We start from the raw sequence: 17,079 nt of genomic DNA on the forward strand, positions 1-17,079 counted from the left end.
TGGTAGATCACTTGCCTCACATGAACAAGGTCCTAGATTTTATTCCCAGCACTGCAAACTTTTTATACTCTTTTCATGGAGTACTGAACATGCTTAACATCAGTTGACCATACAATAATGCACAATTCCAAGGGTATAATAACTATGTCCTGGTCATAAAGAACATACTTGTTCTTAAACAAAACATGCTTATGTATTCAGGAGTTAAGCATATGAATGTCTGCAAAAGGCTTAGTAAAAAAAAAAAAACCTTTAATTAAAAAATGTAAAAAAAAATACATATAGGGGCTGAGAGGGAAGAAAGGGGAGAGGGAAAACAAATGTTCCAAGTGTTAATTGGTGAACATGCTGTTGATTGTACAATTCTTTCAATTTTTTTGAAGGTTTGGAATTTTTTTTCAAAAAGAGGAGTAGGAAGAAAATATCCCAGGAAACAAGGGATAAAAGGCCCTGACACAGGAGCATGCTGAGAGTGGTCAAGGAAAAGCAGAGGCCAATGGGGCCCGAGGTAACGAGTGAAGGGCCACATGCAGCCAGGTCACAGAGACGGTGAGCAGCCCCTGAAAGGTTTGGAAGAGAGCAGGGACTTGCACTTCACGAAGATGACTTCAGAGCTGGGTGGAGATGTACTGTATAAGGGGACAGTGGACTGAAGCAAGAGAACTGGACAGGAGAGTACTACAAAACCCTAGGGGTATGGGTATGTGTGTGTATGTATGTATATGCATGTGTACCAACTCTCCAAGATGAATATAATTATTATGTGTTGCATATACCAATTTAAAAAGGAGTATCAGTGCATAGAGAATACCAATAAATAGGTTGCTTGAAATAGGTTGCTTAAATGTTTTAAAAATCTAAGTATGCCTAATAGTAGCTCAGACTCAGTTGCTATTGTCGCATTAATAAGCAAAGCCATGGAGAAGGCAGGATCATCAGGACAACCTGATTGCACACCCACAGGCGCACATTAAAAATAGTAGAAAAGAAGAAGAATTAAAGATGACTTTAGGCTCATAACTTGATTCAGGTAGGTGAAGACGGATCTGAATTTTTTTCAATAAAGAGGAAAGGAAAAAAGAATTTTAAGAGCACTGCAAGAAAATAAACGTCCCCCTCACTTTGGAGTATCTCCTTAATGTTTTATTAACTGGCACCAGTAATAATTCAGTCGAGTAAATTGTCATGCAGAAAAAAGAAGAAAAGCATAAGAATCCATGAAATTTAGCTCATCTCCTTCTCACCCAGGACCATCAGCATAACTCCTCCAATTTCATCATATCACTTCATTCAGTGTCACATGCAATTAGAATATGCAACATCCTTGATATCAAGGCCAAGTTTTGTAGTTCATTTTGAATGCTGTGTTTCGGAGAACAATATGAAGGTGATACAAATAAAACAGAACACTCACTTGGAACATTTTACAAATCTTATCTAATTAATTCTCATAACACCTCTAGAAGGTATTATTACCCATGCTGCTGCTGGAGAAATTCGAGCACATGGTTCTTAAAATTCTGTGTTTGTGGTACTCCTCTCACTGAGACACCTCTGCTCCACATCATCACCACCACCAGCTTATGCTTTCAAGGAAAATCACACCTGAATTCTCTCACCAACAGGGTGGGTGTTAAGGTATCCGCATTTTTTAAAACAGGGGAAAGGAAGATTTTTAAAATGATGTACAGGGGGCTGGGGATTAGCTCAGCGGCAAAAGCGCCTGCCTGGCAAGCGCAAGGTCGTGAGTTCGGTTCCCGGTACCGGAGAAAAACCAAAACCAAAAAAAAAAAAAAAATGATGTACAATGTCTAGTCACAAAATGGAACAGAGGACACAGCTTTTTCTCCAACACACACACACACATACCCCAAAGTAATTTTCTTATTTGCCCCAAGAAGGTCTAGTAAGAGATAACTTTTAAGGTTCTGTAGAGTACAGTAATTTTAATATATTCTAAAATCAAAACTTAAAAAGTAGGCTAAGCCAAGTAAGTAAGTAATATTTGTCCCAGACAAGACAAAGTATATAAACAGGATTCTGGTTTATATCTGGATGTCCCCTACAAAGCCTCATGTGCTCATAGGGAGGGCTTTGGGGAGGGGATTGGGTTTCGGGGTACAATGATCATCAATGGATTAGTCTATTCGTGAGTTTATAGCTAAATGTGATGCTGGGAGTTGAAGCCAGGTTGGGGTCACTGGGGGTGTGGCCTGGAAGGTCCATTTCCCTCCCTCATCCCTTGATCATCTCTCTGCTTCCAGACCTCTGTTTCCTGCGATGTCCAGAGCTCTTTCTCTTGTGTGAGGCCCCTCTGCCGAGCTGTCCTGCCTTACAGCCAACCGACTATGGACTGAAACTTCTACATCTGTGAGCCAAAATACACCTCTCCTCCTTTCATGTGTGGGTGCTGGGTACTGCGTCTCAGCACAAGAACATAACTGACACATGAAGTAATGACTACTCTGAGCTACGGGGCCAAAGGAATGCTCAATACCGGGCTGGGTAAAGGAAGTGTCCTGGCGCAACATGGATCTCACAACTGCTGGGGCCCCTGGCCTGGTTTCCAAAAGAACCCAACTGAACCCTAAGTGCATCACCTAGGCTCTGTTTAAAATAAGACTTCAAAAAAAAAAAAAAACCAGAAAGATATGTAGCAAAAGAAGGGCACTTTTAATAATCCCACTGGGATAAAGACCTATATCAGTGCAAACCTGGGCAAAGTGGTTACTAAGGATGAGTTTCCATGCCTCAGTTTTCAAATCTGTAAAATGAACATAGTACTTGCCTCCCAGGTGCAGTGTGGGAACATGAGTTGTTAAATGTCAAGCATCAGTATCATGAGGCATGTAGCAAGCTCTCTGCAAATGCTGGAAATTAAACTACTACACAGGCAAATATCTGGGCCGCTAATTTTGGTCTTTAACCCAAGTCAGCAGACCAAACAGAAAAGTGAATGTGAAATAATACTGAGCACAAGAGAAAAAATGTGTGTCATCACGACAAACAGGGCACAGGGCTGACTCTCGGGGCCTGCGACCCACCCGCAGCTGTGCATGTACAGGAGAGCTCTGGGAGAACTAATGTATTCATCAGGTCTTGACAGCTCTGCTGGCCATCTGACCTCGTGATGCTTTGTCCCCAAGTAGGCCCGGCAACTTTACAGCAGATGAGCTTAGGATATCCACTGAAAATATAACATATTGCCAGAAAAAAATCAAAGGAAGCTGTCTAAGTATCCTCCTGCGGTGAAAGTATTATATGCATCCTTCCCCATCACTGCTTACCCCGTGAGGCCCACATCTCAGCTCCCCCCTCCCCCTCTGGAGTACCACAAACACATAACCTCACTCCTCCTTTGCGCTCTTATGAGCAACAGCAGCCTCTCGGTGGTGGCACCTGCAGAAACCAGGTGAGGCAGGGCACAGTGCTAAGTGACCTGTGCACACCTCCCCTGCAGCCGCTCCAGTGCAGTCTGAGACCACAGACCTCCCCGTCTCTGCCCACCGCACAGCCAACAGAACCAGCAGTGTGTATGTTACCCAGCTCGCTTTGGCTTCTATGGCAGTTCAGCTTCTATGGCAGAGCCGTTCCTCACAGGGTCTGTGCTGCACAGATTTGGCCCTAGGTGACAATTCGGAAGTAAAACTCCGGATGCACAAGGCAATTCATTAAACCATCACATTCACAAAAGCACAGGAACTGGTGTCTGTAGAGTACAGAGAAATTACCATCTGGAGCAGCTTCTCCAGATTTTTTTTCAAGGTTCTCCACAAAGTGAAAGGGGGTGGGGGAATAGAATAAAAGAGCCAAACAGTCCCACTCATCCTGTAAAGTAAATGAAAGCAAAAGGGTGTAGTGGCTTAGCAGTCAGGTGACTTTCCCAATCCTGCAGGTTTCTAGAGAGATGGAGACGTGAAATCAGAACATACTGCCATTTGTTTGGTAAACACTAAGGCTGCACCTCACCATGGCAACGTGGCAAGTGACAGGGAATCAGGCAGCTGTGGGTACCCACTAACCTTTCCAGCAACAGCAGGACAAATGCACCAGCTCTGACAAAACCGAAGTAGGTGGTAACTGTCCTCCATGTCCTCCTCTGTTAAGCTACTGTCTACCTTTCCTTCCAGGGCTTCCAAGACCACCATGCATCGTATTCTTGCTAATCTGAAGTCACTGTACTAAATATTACTAGGTTCCTATTCTATTCTCACTGAGGTAGGAGATTCACAGATTAAGACAATAAGGGTCCATGAAGTTCACAACTTGTCCAAGGTCACAGAGCTTGTATGTGTGGGAACACTGACCAAGACTCAGGGACTATGACTACTATGGTGTTGGATACCAAATTCAAATTCTCCTGGGGCCAGTCAGGTGACACAGAGGAAGGTAGCTGGGGTCTATGCTGGAGAACAGGAACCCAGAGATAAAGGGCAGCAGCAATCCTGGTGGAGACAGAATGTCACCATGAGTGCATACAGACTCACTGAAGGGCTTCAGTATTTCAAATGTAACCCCCAAAGCCCCCAATTCAGAATTCTCTTCTTGCTTCAAAGCACATCCAGTGACTGCTTGATTTATTTAGTATCTAGTGCTGACACCCTTCAAAGCACAATGGGGTTATGTCCTAGTTAACGCGCACGACCGTACCTAAGCTACCGAAATACTGGCTCAGCAATACAGCGCACTGTCACATTCGGCTGTTTCCCCTCATGATCAGAGGGCTGACTGGTGGCACCCAGAATCATGAGACAATATCCTACCGCACAGAAGTTGCCTGGGAAAAGATCCAAACTCAAAATTCAAAGGATGTTTTTTACTGAACACATACTGCTTTTGTACCATGGAAAAGTTGATAAATTGTTAAGTTGAACATTGCATGTCAGGGACTGTCTGCACATGCTAAGGGCTGTTACGGGTGCTAGGAGACAGCAATAAGCATGATGGACAGGCCTCTGCTCCGTGGACCTCAGTTCTATTTTTCTTCTTCATTGTGTGATTGCTCCATCTCCTAGATTATTTTCTGTGTCCCTCACCCTAACCAGGCATGGTCTTCAATATACCCTGGGATCTACCTATCATCAATCATGCCTTTCTCCTTCGTCCTTCAACGGTGCTTTATTTATAGTTGCTACCTGGTCAGTTTTCACATTTTTGACAGCAATAACTTACTATTTATGGAGGAATTCAACTTCAAGCCCTACCTCTCAGGATGTAAGGACCAGTCTTCAGACACACCTGGGATATACTTATCTGTCACATTTTGAGCACAGGTAAGAACATCAGAACAGGCTTGAGTCCCAAGCAATAACACAGTCATTAAGTCAGTCAATACATCTTTATGGAGCCTCTCCTGTTGTGTATCGGGCACTATTTTAGGTTCTGTGAATACATATACGGAAAAAAATAGAGCTTGTTGTCCTCTTGGAGTTTATAGCACAGTGACGATACTCTTCGCTGAAACTAGTACTACGTACCAGCAGCAAAGTGGCATGTGTGTTTTCAGTCAGGGCTGAAACAAAGAGGGGCCTGGGAGACACAGGCAGGAGAAATATACCTTTCCGCTGCCAGCACTGGCATAGCGGACTGTGTGTTTACCACCTCAAGACTCCAGGAATTAAATGGAGGAACGAAGAACAGGATGGGAGAAGGAAAACAGAGAGGAAGAACATAGGCATTCACTCCAGTGTGAGGCGATGGAACAGAAATACTAGACCATCGCTGCAGCACGATAAAAATACAGTCACTGAGTAACGGGCCAGCCTCCAGCTATTCCCAGGGCTCCTACTGAGGACAAGGGATTCTAGGTGCTACAAAACCTCATAAAAGGGTAAATGAAGTGGCTTCCTTTGCAGTCCTGCTATCCAAGCACAGTCCAGCTTCTGGGCTGCCATAGGTCACAGTCACATCACTCAGAAGGCACAGATGTCATCATTACATGAGCAGTCCCTAAGTGGTAGTCACTCTATTAAGAATCAGGGATTGTGGGACAGGCTGAGTGACGGCGGCTGCCTTCAAGGTGGGATATGAAGGTGTACTTCATTTCCACATAAGGTCTTAAAGGTCCCTCTGTCCCACTGGTAGCTGATAAAATGATATGGGCTGTGTATTTTTGTTTGTGAACGATACGTATTTTGACTTTTTCTCCACAGTTACTGCAACTTTAAAACAAAACAAAACAAAAAAGAGTAGAGGGATTTCAAGATGGAAGGGCCTTTGGGAACAATGTATGCTGATGCTCTGGTCACTGCAGGAATGCCATCTGCATCTCTCCAGCCAAGTGGGCACCTGGTCACCCTGAACTGATGGTCTGATGAGGCAGCCCACTGCAAGCTCAGAGAGTGCCCTTAGAAAATCTCTCCTTTCACATTGAGCCAAAAGTTGCCTCGCTGGAACTGCCATGCAGCACTGCCAGGTCTCTTGTCCAAAGATAAATTCCATTCAGCAAGTGAGCTGTCCTGGATGCGGCAGACCTCTCATTCCTGGCCAGCCTTCAGGAAGCCTGACCTGGAGCCCCACTAGAGATGGAGAACTGACTCAGGTCTCCACACAGCCTGCCTCCAGGGCTGACTGTGAAAGGAACAGAATCTTCCACCACCATATTTAGAAACCCTGTGTGTCAGCACTCAAAACAGCACTCCTGTCACTGCCCCCTCCGACCCTCAAATCCCAATCACAAATAAAGGAACAAAGAAGAAATCTGACCCAGGCAGCTAATGGGAGAATAAAATGTGCAGGGAGGCAATACAGGCTTTATATAAACAGCAAAAGCATATTTGGATTTCTATCATCTATAATATTAAACCATCATTTGGGGGTACACTACCAGAGAGAGGTAATTCTAGGCTGCCAGCCAGGTAGCCTGATTTAGAACCATCTCAACGTGTTTAAGGCCAGACTCGTCACTACTAGAGTCTCCTCTCTCCCTACCTCTCCTCTCTTGGGTCCTAGTCAAGATATTAGTGCTGGGTTTTTCCAGAAGAATTGAAAACATCATACCACAGCAATATATGTGCACCCATGTTTACAGCAGCACAATTTGTGATAGTTAAATCTTGGAAACAACCCAAATGCCTGTCAGCCGAAGAATGGATTAAAAAAGATGTGGTAAAAATGTTGTATGTCTGTTAATGTTTCCCTCCTTTTATCCTTAAAATAAAATAAAAATAAATAAATAAATAAATAAATAAAATAAAAAAGATGTGGTACTTTTATACAATGGAGTATTAGTCAGCTATAAAGAAGGATAAATGCGAGGCTTTTATAGGTAAATGGATGCAACTAAAGACCATATTCATAAGTGAAATAAATCAGACTCTCATGTGTAAACATCATATTGACTCCCTAGCGTAAGAAACTGAAAGAGTAAGTAAGATTCAAAAGGTACAAGAGATACTGTGAAAGGGAAAAAAACTGCTCAAAAGGAAAGAACAATTGGGGTTGGGGAAAGGAAAAAAGAAGGAATGGGAAAAATACACACACACACACACACACACACACACAAGACAGCTAAGATAACTGTACTACTAATTTCTATTAGTTCACTGAAAGGAACAGTAAGTGCTTACATTGTTTGATCAATTTTGCATGCATATACCCGGTAAACTGAGCAACTACTTTGAAGATAACAATATGCAGTATGATAACCATTATTAATTTCCTATCATCTTGTTTTGAAATTCTGTATCATTTTTATTTTTGTTCTCTTTAAAATAAAAAAAATATGAAAGTGCTGGAAATCTCAATGGTAATTACCCATCAAGAATTAGCTACTGAACACCTACTATGGATACCTTTCATCCACTTTTGTGACAAGAGTTGCTATTTATGAAACTTAGTTCCTCCTTTTCTTAGATCCAAGTAAGCCATATTGAATTAGGTGTGGTCGGAATACTTCATTCCGAGGAATGGGTGGATGTGACGTGTGCCGCTTCTAGGTCCACAGTGCAGGACCCTACTCTGTCTTTTCCCCCAGCTACATATTGGCACCCAGGAAAATCTTGAAGGCCGTACATGAAAGCTTCCCCTGGATCCCTGAAGGATTCCATGGAGCAGATTCTCCCCAAACTCTTGGTCTATGAGTGATAAATGTAATTCCATTGTATTCAAACCACTTTACATGTATTTGGCAGGTGATTTGTTAGCAACACTATAACTAATCTACTATTTCTCACTCACTTATTCTTTAATAAACCTTTCTCAAACACTTACTCCATTCCATGTATTGAGGGAGGCACCAGGGAAATAAAAGTGACTAGAGAAGGTCACAAAGTCTACATAAACCAGATAATAAAAATTCAACATAAATGATCTCATAGCAGTGTGCATGGCTTAAATTAGTCACAATGGAAAGATGTGAGATTTCATTTGGAGTCCTGGTCTACAACTAAGCTACTTAATCTCTGCATGTGTTAGCATCTTCCAATATTCCACCCTGTCTCACGGTAGTGTCAGGTGGATTAGATTGAATGAAGTCATGTATCTAAACTACCTGGCCAACTATAATGTACTTTGTAATTTTTAATTAAATTCATCATAATTGTCCTAAGCCAAGACCAGCATCCTCATTGGTGTTTCTGCTTAGAATCTAATATATTCTTCATGCTGCTAAAGATACATTTTCTCACACGGAATGCAGATTGGTTATTTCCTTATTCAGAAAGTCTATGACTCCTAAATGCTTAAACAATGAAAGTCAGTTTTTAGCTTAGTAGATGAGATACTCCATCATATGGTCCCCAACTAATTTTAAGTCCATATTAATCTTTCTACAATTCCATGGTTTTCCTCTATTCCACCCACCTCATGTTTTATCAGCACATATTAGTTCTACAAGATACCATTCTTTCTTACCTCCTTGATTTTGTCATTTTCTCTCTCTGGTTTTGTTCTTCCTCCCCATCCCTCCAAGACTGAACTCCCAAGATTTTTCAAGGTCTTTCTCCAACACAACCAGTTCTTTAAATCTTTTCTCTAAAACCCCCTTAAGAATGTCACCCTCCTCTGCATTGTGATAGCATTTCATGTGGTTCTCTTTTCTTCTCTACTAGGCACCTGATTAGAACAGTGACTCTTTGCTTTGAACAGCTGACTCTCTCTAAGGGAAACAGGAGTATTTTGTGAAGGCATGTGACAGCTCAGAGGAAGTATTTAGAAGAGAGTACAATTTCTTGTGATCGGATTAGAAAAAAACAGACAAATTACAAGAGCAGTGGAATTCTCTAGCTAGAGGAAAGAAAAGTCATATGTGTTATATTCTGTATAAAAGCTATCACATAGAACTTGCATGTTGAAAGTCACTCTTATAATAATAAATATAGAATGATATATTTATAATAATAAATATAATCCTATCAGCAAAAGAATAGAACCAGAGTTCAAGGTCATTACTTAAGCTGGGCGTGGTGGTGCACACCTGTAATCCCAACACTTGGGAGGCTGAGGCAGGAGGATCATTGCAAGTTTGAGACCAGCCTGGGCTACAAAGTGATCTCAAGGCTAGCCTGGACTGCATAGCGAGCCCCTGTCTCAAAAAAAAAAAAAGTCAGTAATTAATTTCCCTAGTCTTTCCTTTGTTATAGATTTCAGTACAGGTTTACTTTAGAAATCTGAGAGAAACAAATATGTAAAACTACCTCACTGATACCATCCAAAGTTTGAATGTTAGTATTTTTAAGGAACTGGTATGGGTAGCAAACTTTTCATTTGTTTATAGATAAGAAATAAAGACAATGTATTAATAAAAAAAGTATTTAAGGTGCCTTTCCTATCAACCAAAAGTTTAATTCTACTTTCTTCCTCAGGATTCCAAAAACAAAACTAAACTAGGGAGTGATGCTAAGGACTTGGTATAGCTTCTAATTAGATAAAGGAAGGTGCATTATACAAATATTGAATTCACAAAGTCTATTAGAATATATGCACTGTACTTCAAAACTTAGTAGTGTGTTCTGCCATGTACTCTTAAAACAAACTATGCTACAATGCAAGAAGAGTGCCTTAGGAAATTTTCTCTACTGGACAGAGAAAAATGAACTCATATCAAGTCTATGAGTGCCAGGGGGAGTATGTAAATGGGGGTTTTAAAAAAGATTTTAAAATTGTGAGCCCTTTTAGATAACTTAAATATTTTATCCTGTAAATAATAGCATACAGGATAGTTTACAGCAATAAATACTCTAAACATGAGTCAGAAAATGTTTTCTAGAAACTGTAATAAATTGCATCATTAGAAGAGATGGATCAAAATTTACAGAATTCAGTGCAAATCATTTATTAAGCAAGCAATATGCAAAACTGATATGTGTACACAGAAGTCAAACTAATCATTCAACACTAAGATATTTATAAGATGTGCTACATGAAATAAGGACATTTTCTCAGCAAGCATCAGAGTCATCAAATGAGTAATCCACCAGTTTCCTCATTCTATACATTAAAGCTACAGTAACATTTCAAGGCCGCTTAGTGTAGACTGCAGAGCTCAGAGAACTCAGAGCCTGGTAGATGCCCTGGGGCAACCGAAAGACAGCACAACCCTGGCAGGCCCTGGAGCGCGCTTACCTCCAGAAGTGAAAAGCGAAGAGAGGGCTACAAGGACTGCCTGGGCTGGAGGGGGTTGGACTCAGGCTCCTTGGAGTGAGACTGAAAGTTAAAATAACGTCATTCCAAGTGGGAGAAATGATTGCAGTAAAAATAGCATCTCTCATTTAAGGGATTGCATTCCCTTTAGTCCAGAATCACTATGGCAAGATTATCAATACTACTAGGTAATCATCTAACCATTTGCACCCTTTTCAGCTTTAAAATACAGAATAAGTAAAAGGCTGCCTGCTGAAATTTACATTTTAAAAACTACAGCTGCCATTTTTATTTGAGCCATTTTCTTTGTACAAAGCCACTTGGCAGGTACCTTTGCATGTCATTTTTACATCAAAGAAAATCCAGTGCCATTTTATATTGAGTAAACTCTCCTCCAGATTAAGGATCATTGGCAAATCTGTAGCAGAACTAAAGGGAACTAGTTATCAGACTATGCAAATAAAAATTCAGGTTAAATACTGTAGTTTTTAAAAAGCAAAGCAACAAACATTTTCATATAAAATAGGTATGCTTTTTAAGTATTTTGCAATTCTTCCTTACAACAAAAGCTCAATATCATTCTTTTCCTAATCCTCAGGAGCAATGATTAAAAACAGGCTTCATATGCTTATATTCAAAGTAAATAACTTTAGAAATTCTTTCATGTAACTGTATATTACTCTACTTTCCAGAGCTTCTTTTAAATACAACTACCCATGCATCCTTGTACTAACTCCCCACCCCATACTAATACATCCAAATCACCAAGCGTATTCAGCAGCCAGCTCTCAAATATTCACCACAGGTAGCTGAACAGAGTCTATTTATCATTTTTCTTTGGATTCCATGCTTTTCCTCTGATAGGGAAGTAACAAAACTTAAATTAAATATCTTATAAGAATTTTAGCAATCGATCTATCAAAATATAAACGTGGTACTAGTCAATTTTCAACTATTTTTGTATAATAAAAATCAAACTAAAAATTAGGCATTATGCCATTTCTTAGCCTGAAGTAACAGACACCACTCTTTCTTAAACAACATTCTGCCTTTCTATGGAAAATGCTTTACACCACATCATGTTTCCCCACCTTAGAAAAGGGGGTGTCTTAGGATGGGGGTACACAGCATCTGTTTCAAGCTGGTTGCTTTTATTAGCAAAAATGGTCAAAACAAAATATGGGTTTACAATTGTTTGCAAAGTCTTAGGACTAACCTTATTTCCTTTTATATGGAAAATTGAGAGTTGGCTCTGTCTTAAAATGAAATATAACACTATTGCCCTAAGTACTTTGCTTTATTTACCAAAGCATTTCATAGAGTTTGATAACTCCTACAGCCATTCTCTCGTTTGGTCCCAGCCCTTGGTAAACCAAGGCATTGGTCTTTATATCCGTTCAAAGCACATTTAAAAACTGCTGCTCTTAGCCATCCTCTGCTGGAACTTAGCAGCTCATTGGAAAGCTCTCAGGAATGTCCACTGACACATCGGTCATTTTATCTAAGGACTGTACAGTTTTATCTATCCCTTCTGGCCCTAAGATGGGCATGCTTAGGCACAACACCACTCCTTGTCTCCAAAAGGAATCACACAATGTATACTATGAAGAATTTGTGAAGCAGGGTCTACACTTACACTGCATTAAGAAAGAAAGAACAGCATCCACTTGTTCAGGAACTGGAAAGCCACAGGCTATCCAAAGGTCCTAAATTTCTGTATGGATTAATCACTCACTAATTTCTCAAATAGTTGTTATTGCGCATCTAAGATTTCTGAAACAAGAATCACTGGAAATTGCCTTTTATTGTTGTCATATAAAATATGTTCGTGTGATACTTCATAGGTATATTATGTGTATAATAAACTTTCCTGGAAGAAAAACAGTGATGTCTCATAAAAGAACATCCAAAAGCTATTCTAGACATTTGATTCATAAGTTAGGACCCTTAATAAATAAAGTTATATGTAATAAATCTGCTTCTAGGAAAAATCAGTGATTGGAGTTTTCATTATAACATTTCTGTGCAGTGGTTAGAGGCTGAAACTTCTCAAAGACTAGCCATTTCCATGAATGAATATAAAGTTAGCCACGTCGACTTAAGAGTAATTTTACATTTCAAAGTAAACAAAATACTCAAAGGAATTACATGCTAATACTCAATGACATTTAAGAGTAATCTTGTCTTCTAGTTAAGCTCCTCAGGTGAAAAGAATAGTCTATTTTAAGGCATGGTAACATTTACTAAGGTAAAGGCTAGATGGGGCTGGGGGTGGTGTGATACTAAATCAAACTCCGGAGAACCCCTCTGTTCGGCACTGACAAAGTCAAAATTTGTGGCACACCTCAGTCTTGCAAATTATGCAATGGAACACTTGACACAGATGAGTTTATATCTTAGAAGTTACTTTGAAGTGGGTCTTGTTAACGTGGGCAAGATGCCAAAAATGAAAGACAGGCAGAAGACGCTTAAATAGGAAGTGGTATCTACCAAGTCCTAAGAAAATAACACTATGCAAGCAGCACAACTAAGCTCTAGTGGTAAAAGCCAAGCTGTAGTTACAGCCAGAGCTCTGGATAGCTTTGTGCCTCTTCAGAGTGCTAGGGAGTGGGAGGGAAGCAAGAGAAGGCACACAGACCACTAAAGCATTCCATAGGGACCGTGAGGTGGAGTGGCAGGGTTGGGTGGAAATGGGAACAGTAATTAGAGCAGTGGATAAATACTGTCTGTATCTCTGACAAGTGGCGCATCTAGCAAGAAGCTCGGAAGAGCCCTCTAACTTTTTATAAGGGAGTTCCTCATTTGTATAAAATCAGTGCACAATTTTAGAGCAAGGGCTGATTTTAAAAAGTACTCACTTTAGAACATCATACATTTGTTATTTTATTAATCGAGGCAACAGTTTCTCTTCTATGACGTAGCTAGAGAATTCGAGAGGAAGAATTCATGTCAGAACTGGGCACAATTCTCCCGCAGCCTCTTCCTGGAGATAGCACATCATGAGATTTGGGGGGACAACAGTATAAAGATTTCACGAAAATACAATTTCTTAACTGTGCTGTCAGTGAGAAAAAGGGGTATTTCTATTTTTCTAACAGATTTCTGTTTTACTGTTTATTATCTGCAGTGCCAGCGCAGACCAACTCACAGCTTCTGCATCTTTGACTAACAGATTTAAAATAAAAATTTGCTGACACTTCCCGCCTCACAGATGTCTAACTTCTGTGCCACAAATTAGCTATGGACATTTTCACGGAGCTACATCACACCAGAAGGCAGTGAGATGAGTTAATGGGTTAAAAAAAACACCAGCTAAGCAGATATAGAGCTCAACTAGGTAATAAACACGTTGCATGCCGTGGCTGGAGACTGCAGAGAGGATTCTAAATAGACCCCAGTTCATTAATATTCTGTTGCACTGATAAAACATGGATCACATCTAATGACTGTCACAAATAACCCTTCTCCTGCACTCTCATCCATTGTAATGTTTTCTATTATTCAATGCAGACAGAGGCCTTTCTTTAGAAGCAGGCAGCATAAGGATAAACAAACAGAGAGAAGGAGAAAAAGACAGATACACCATGGCCTACTGATACATTCTTTCACAATGAGCTGTTAAGATGTTTCCAGAACTGAGGTCTAGTAACTTTAAATATGCAGCAGTGCGTTTCCTCCGCCTGCAGCGTAAAATGCTGGGTCCGGGTTTCCACATCAGCTGAAACCAAATGCCATGCATTTAAGACATGTTTCGCCACCTCACACTGCAGCGCTCTGAGGCTGCCAGTACAAACAAATGCTAAAGAGCTATTGGTCGCAGGAAAACGAGTGCCATGCAGAAAGCATTAAAATATTAAAGACAGACAATACTTACTCCAAGGTCAGCCCCGGAATCTGTAGCCTTTCCCGCTGGGCTTTCATGGTTGTTATGTGTTAGCACACTCTATTGTAACCATGACACACGTCCCCTGCCAGCGTCCCGGTGATGACAGAGAGCCAAAAGGAACCTCTCTGAAGGACTGGACTACCAACCTCTCGAGGGGGAGGGGGATACTGCAAGTTTGGGTCCTTCCACCTCTAGCGTAATCAAGAGTCAGCAGCTCTCCTCAGGTTAACGGCAATGCACACTGCACTGATTTCGTGAAGGGAACGAGGCTTGCAGCTCTGCATATCAAGTAATTGGTTTCTCAATTTTTTCTCTTTTTTTTTTAGGAAAGTCGCTCTACTCACAGACCCACTTTTCACCTCGGTGAAATGGTGAGTCCTTTTCAGGGGCGGGGGCAGGGGGCGAAACAAAGCAAAAGTATCATACTTAAAAGAGTTTATCTCCGAAACGATCAACTCTCCCCCACCCTCCTGCGAGACTAAGCAGCAGAATTTGGCCACTCCAAGGAGCTGCGCTTATTTCCCCCCTTGGAGTTAACAAAATCACTCGTGTTCCACAGGAGATGAGGAATGGCTGCCAAGTGAAAATAATTAGATTTTTTTTCTATATATGGCAATCATCAGAAAGGGGACTAAACTAACTATGTAAATTTGGGGGAAGTTGAACTTTGTTCGGAGACATAGATCTGTTGAGCAGGCGAAAACCCTGGGATGGGAAAATACCAACTAGAAACACAAGACACAGGAGCTTGTATTTTTGTTTTCGAACAGCTGATTTTTAAGATCATCTCGGCGCTCCCTACTTTATAAAAGCTATCTAACAGGAACGAGGGAGGAAAGAGGCAGCATATATTCTGAAAGCCTGAAAGTTTCAGCCCGTATTTATTCAAGGACACAGTTTTCCACAGTATTCATAACTTGGAACGCAGAGTACTTCCATTGTCGTGTATGAAGAACGTATCTGACTCACTTCCTCTGATGCATTTTAAAATATTTCAAAATTTGGCAGCTTCTGGTTTGTCAAGAAGAAACGCTAGAACAAATTAGAATTTTATTACGAATCCTAACTTCAAGCACTACAAGGACACACACACACACACAGCCCCAACGGGTGAAAAGGTAATGTTTACATATTTACAATTCAAAGGTATTGAAGTCAAACTGTATTTTTTCACAAATAGAGGGAGGACACACAGTTAATGACAGAGCCAGGATTAGATCCTGGTGTGTTAGCTCCCAGCCCCGGAACCTTGGTGGGCAGGGATACCTAGCGCAAAGGGGCTATGCAAAGGACAGGGAAGCTGAAAACCAGCCGCCTTCTCACTTTTCCAAGCCTGCACTTGGCTCTGGCTGCTTCCACCCTATTTTTCTCTTTTTCATAATCTCCCTCTGTTCTGCGCCCTTCTACAGAGCCGCTGCTAACTCTAAAAGGGGTCCATTGGACAGTACAGGTTTATGTGAATTCCCAGAAGCCTTTGCTTACCTGCCGACTTGCTGTACGATAGCTGTTAAGGCTCACCAGTTACCAACCGTTCCTTGTGTATGGGCTCAAAGAACGAACCAACCCTTCTGACTTTCAGAGGCAATGACCTACTAGAAATATTGTCACCAGCTAGCCATTGCCTTCAGAGGGAGGCAGACAGAGATGTAAAAGAATTGTACTTCAGTATTGAAAAGCACAATAAGATGACAGAATAAAGATACTATGGAACTCAAAGTATGAGGGGTCAACTTAGAAAGGCAGGGAAGATTTGAAAGCAAGAGTGTTAGAAGTCAGGTTATGATAAACACACACACAAACAAAAACTACATCAGCTATTACACCAAAAATAAAGCTACAATCTCAAATTCTTAATCTCTCGAGGGTGACCTCCATCTAAGAAACACAGTAGAATATACTTCAGTAGGCTGCTGAGCACAGACCTTCAGGATGGAAACTGCAGTGCCACACTGCCAATGGACCAGGGGACATTTTCACTTGGGCTTCCTTTTAAGGCCCCTAATTTAACATACGCAAAAGCAAATTCACCATCCCAGCCCCAAGCCTCTGACCCAGATACACACACTGTGTCTCAGCTAGATTAATTTCTTCCTAACTGATCTCCCTGCTTCCTCTGAAGGACACTCTTCACTTTGTGGGCCACATAAATTTCCGAGTGATCTCATCCTGGAATATGCCATCCTTTTGGTCAAAACCTTCCAACCACTTCCCTCTTGCTCATAGTATGAACCAAAAACTTAGCACACTTGGCCCAAAATTGGATAACTGAGTATCAATAAGATTGATAACAATGTACTAAAACATATCAGATGTCTGAAATCCTGAGTTCAAGAACAGAAGCAAGGAAGCCAGCGATGGTCATATTTGGGGGAGATCAGAGAACTATCTCATTAGAAAATTGATAAAGAATCAAGCATTAGGGGCTGGGGATTTAGCTCAGCGGCAAAAGCGCCTTCCTGGCAAGCGCAAGGTTGTGAGTTCGGTTCCCGGTACCAGAGAAAAACCAGAAAAAAAAAAAAAGAATCAAGCATTTACCACAAGGAACTCCATCTCCTACATGGAGACAAGATGTTCCTTATAGGACTATTCCAAGTGGTAAATAGAAAGGATGA

General features: G+C 41.1%; 1 protein-coding gene across 4 annotated transcripts in view; it reads right to left on the reverse strand.

Annotated features, from left to right (window-relative positions):
• Positions 1-17,079, reverse strand: part of Mast4 (microtubule associated serine/threonine kinase family member 4) — a 539,799-nt gene that overhangs the window by 185,147 nt on the left and 337,573 nt on the right. Inside the window, exons 1-2 of one of the 4 annotated variants that reach the window (XM_013518434.1) lie at positions 14,456-15,541; positions 10,564-10,644 (exon numbers count right to left, since the gene is read on the reverse strand). The exons of the other annotated variants lie outside the window; for them this stretch is intronic. Coding sequence (XP_013373888.1) covers positions 10,564-10,644; positions 14,456-14,502 — 128 coding nt within the window. The 5' untranslated portion in view covers positions 14,503-15,541. Of the gene's footprint in view, positions 1-10,563; positions 10,645-14,455; positions 15,542-17,079 lie in introns of those variants that run through there. 4 annotated transcript variants of the gene reach the window in all.

This window comes from Chinchilla lanigera, unplaced genomic scaffold, assembly GCF_000276665.1.
Source record: "Chinchilla lanigera isolate Chin_1 unplaced genomic scaffold, ChiLan1.0 scaffold00045, whole genome shotgun sequence".
NCBI lineage: Eukaryota > Metazoa > Chordata > Mammalia > Rodentia > Chinchillidae > Chinchilla > Chinchilla lanigera.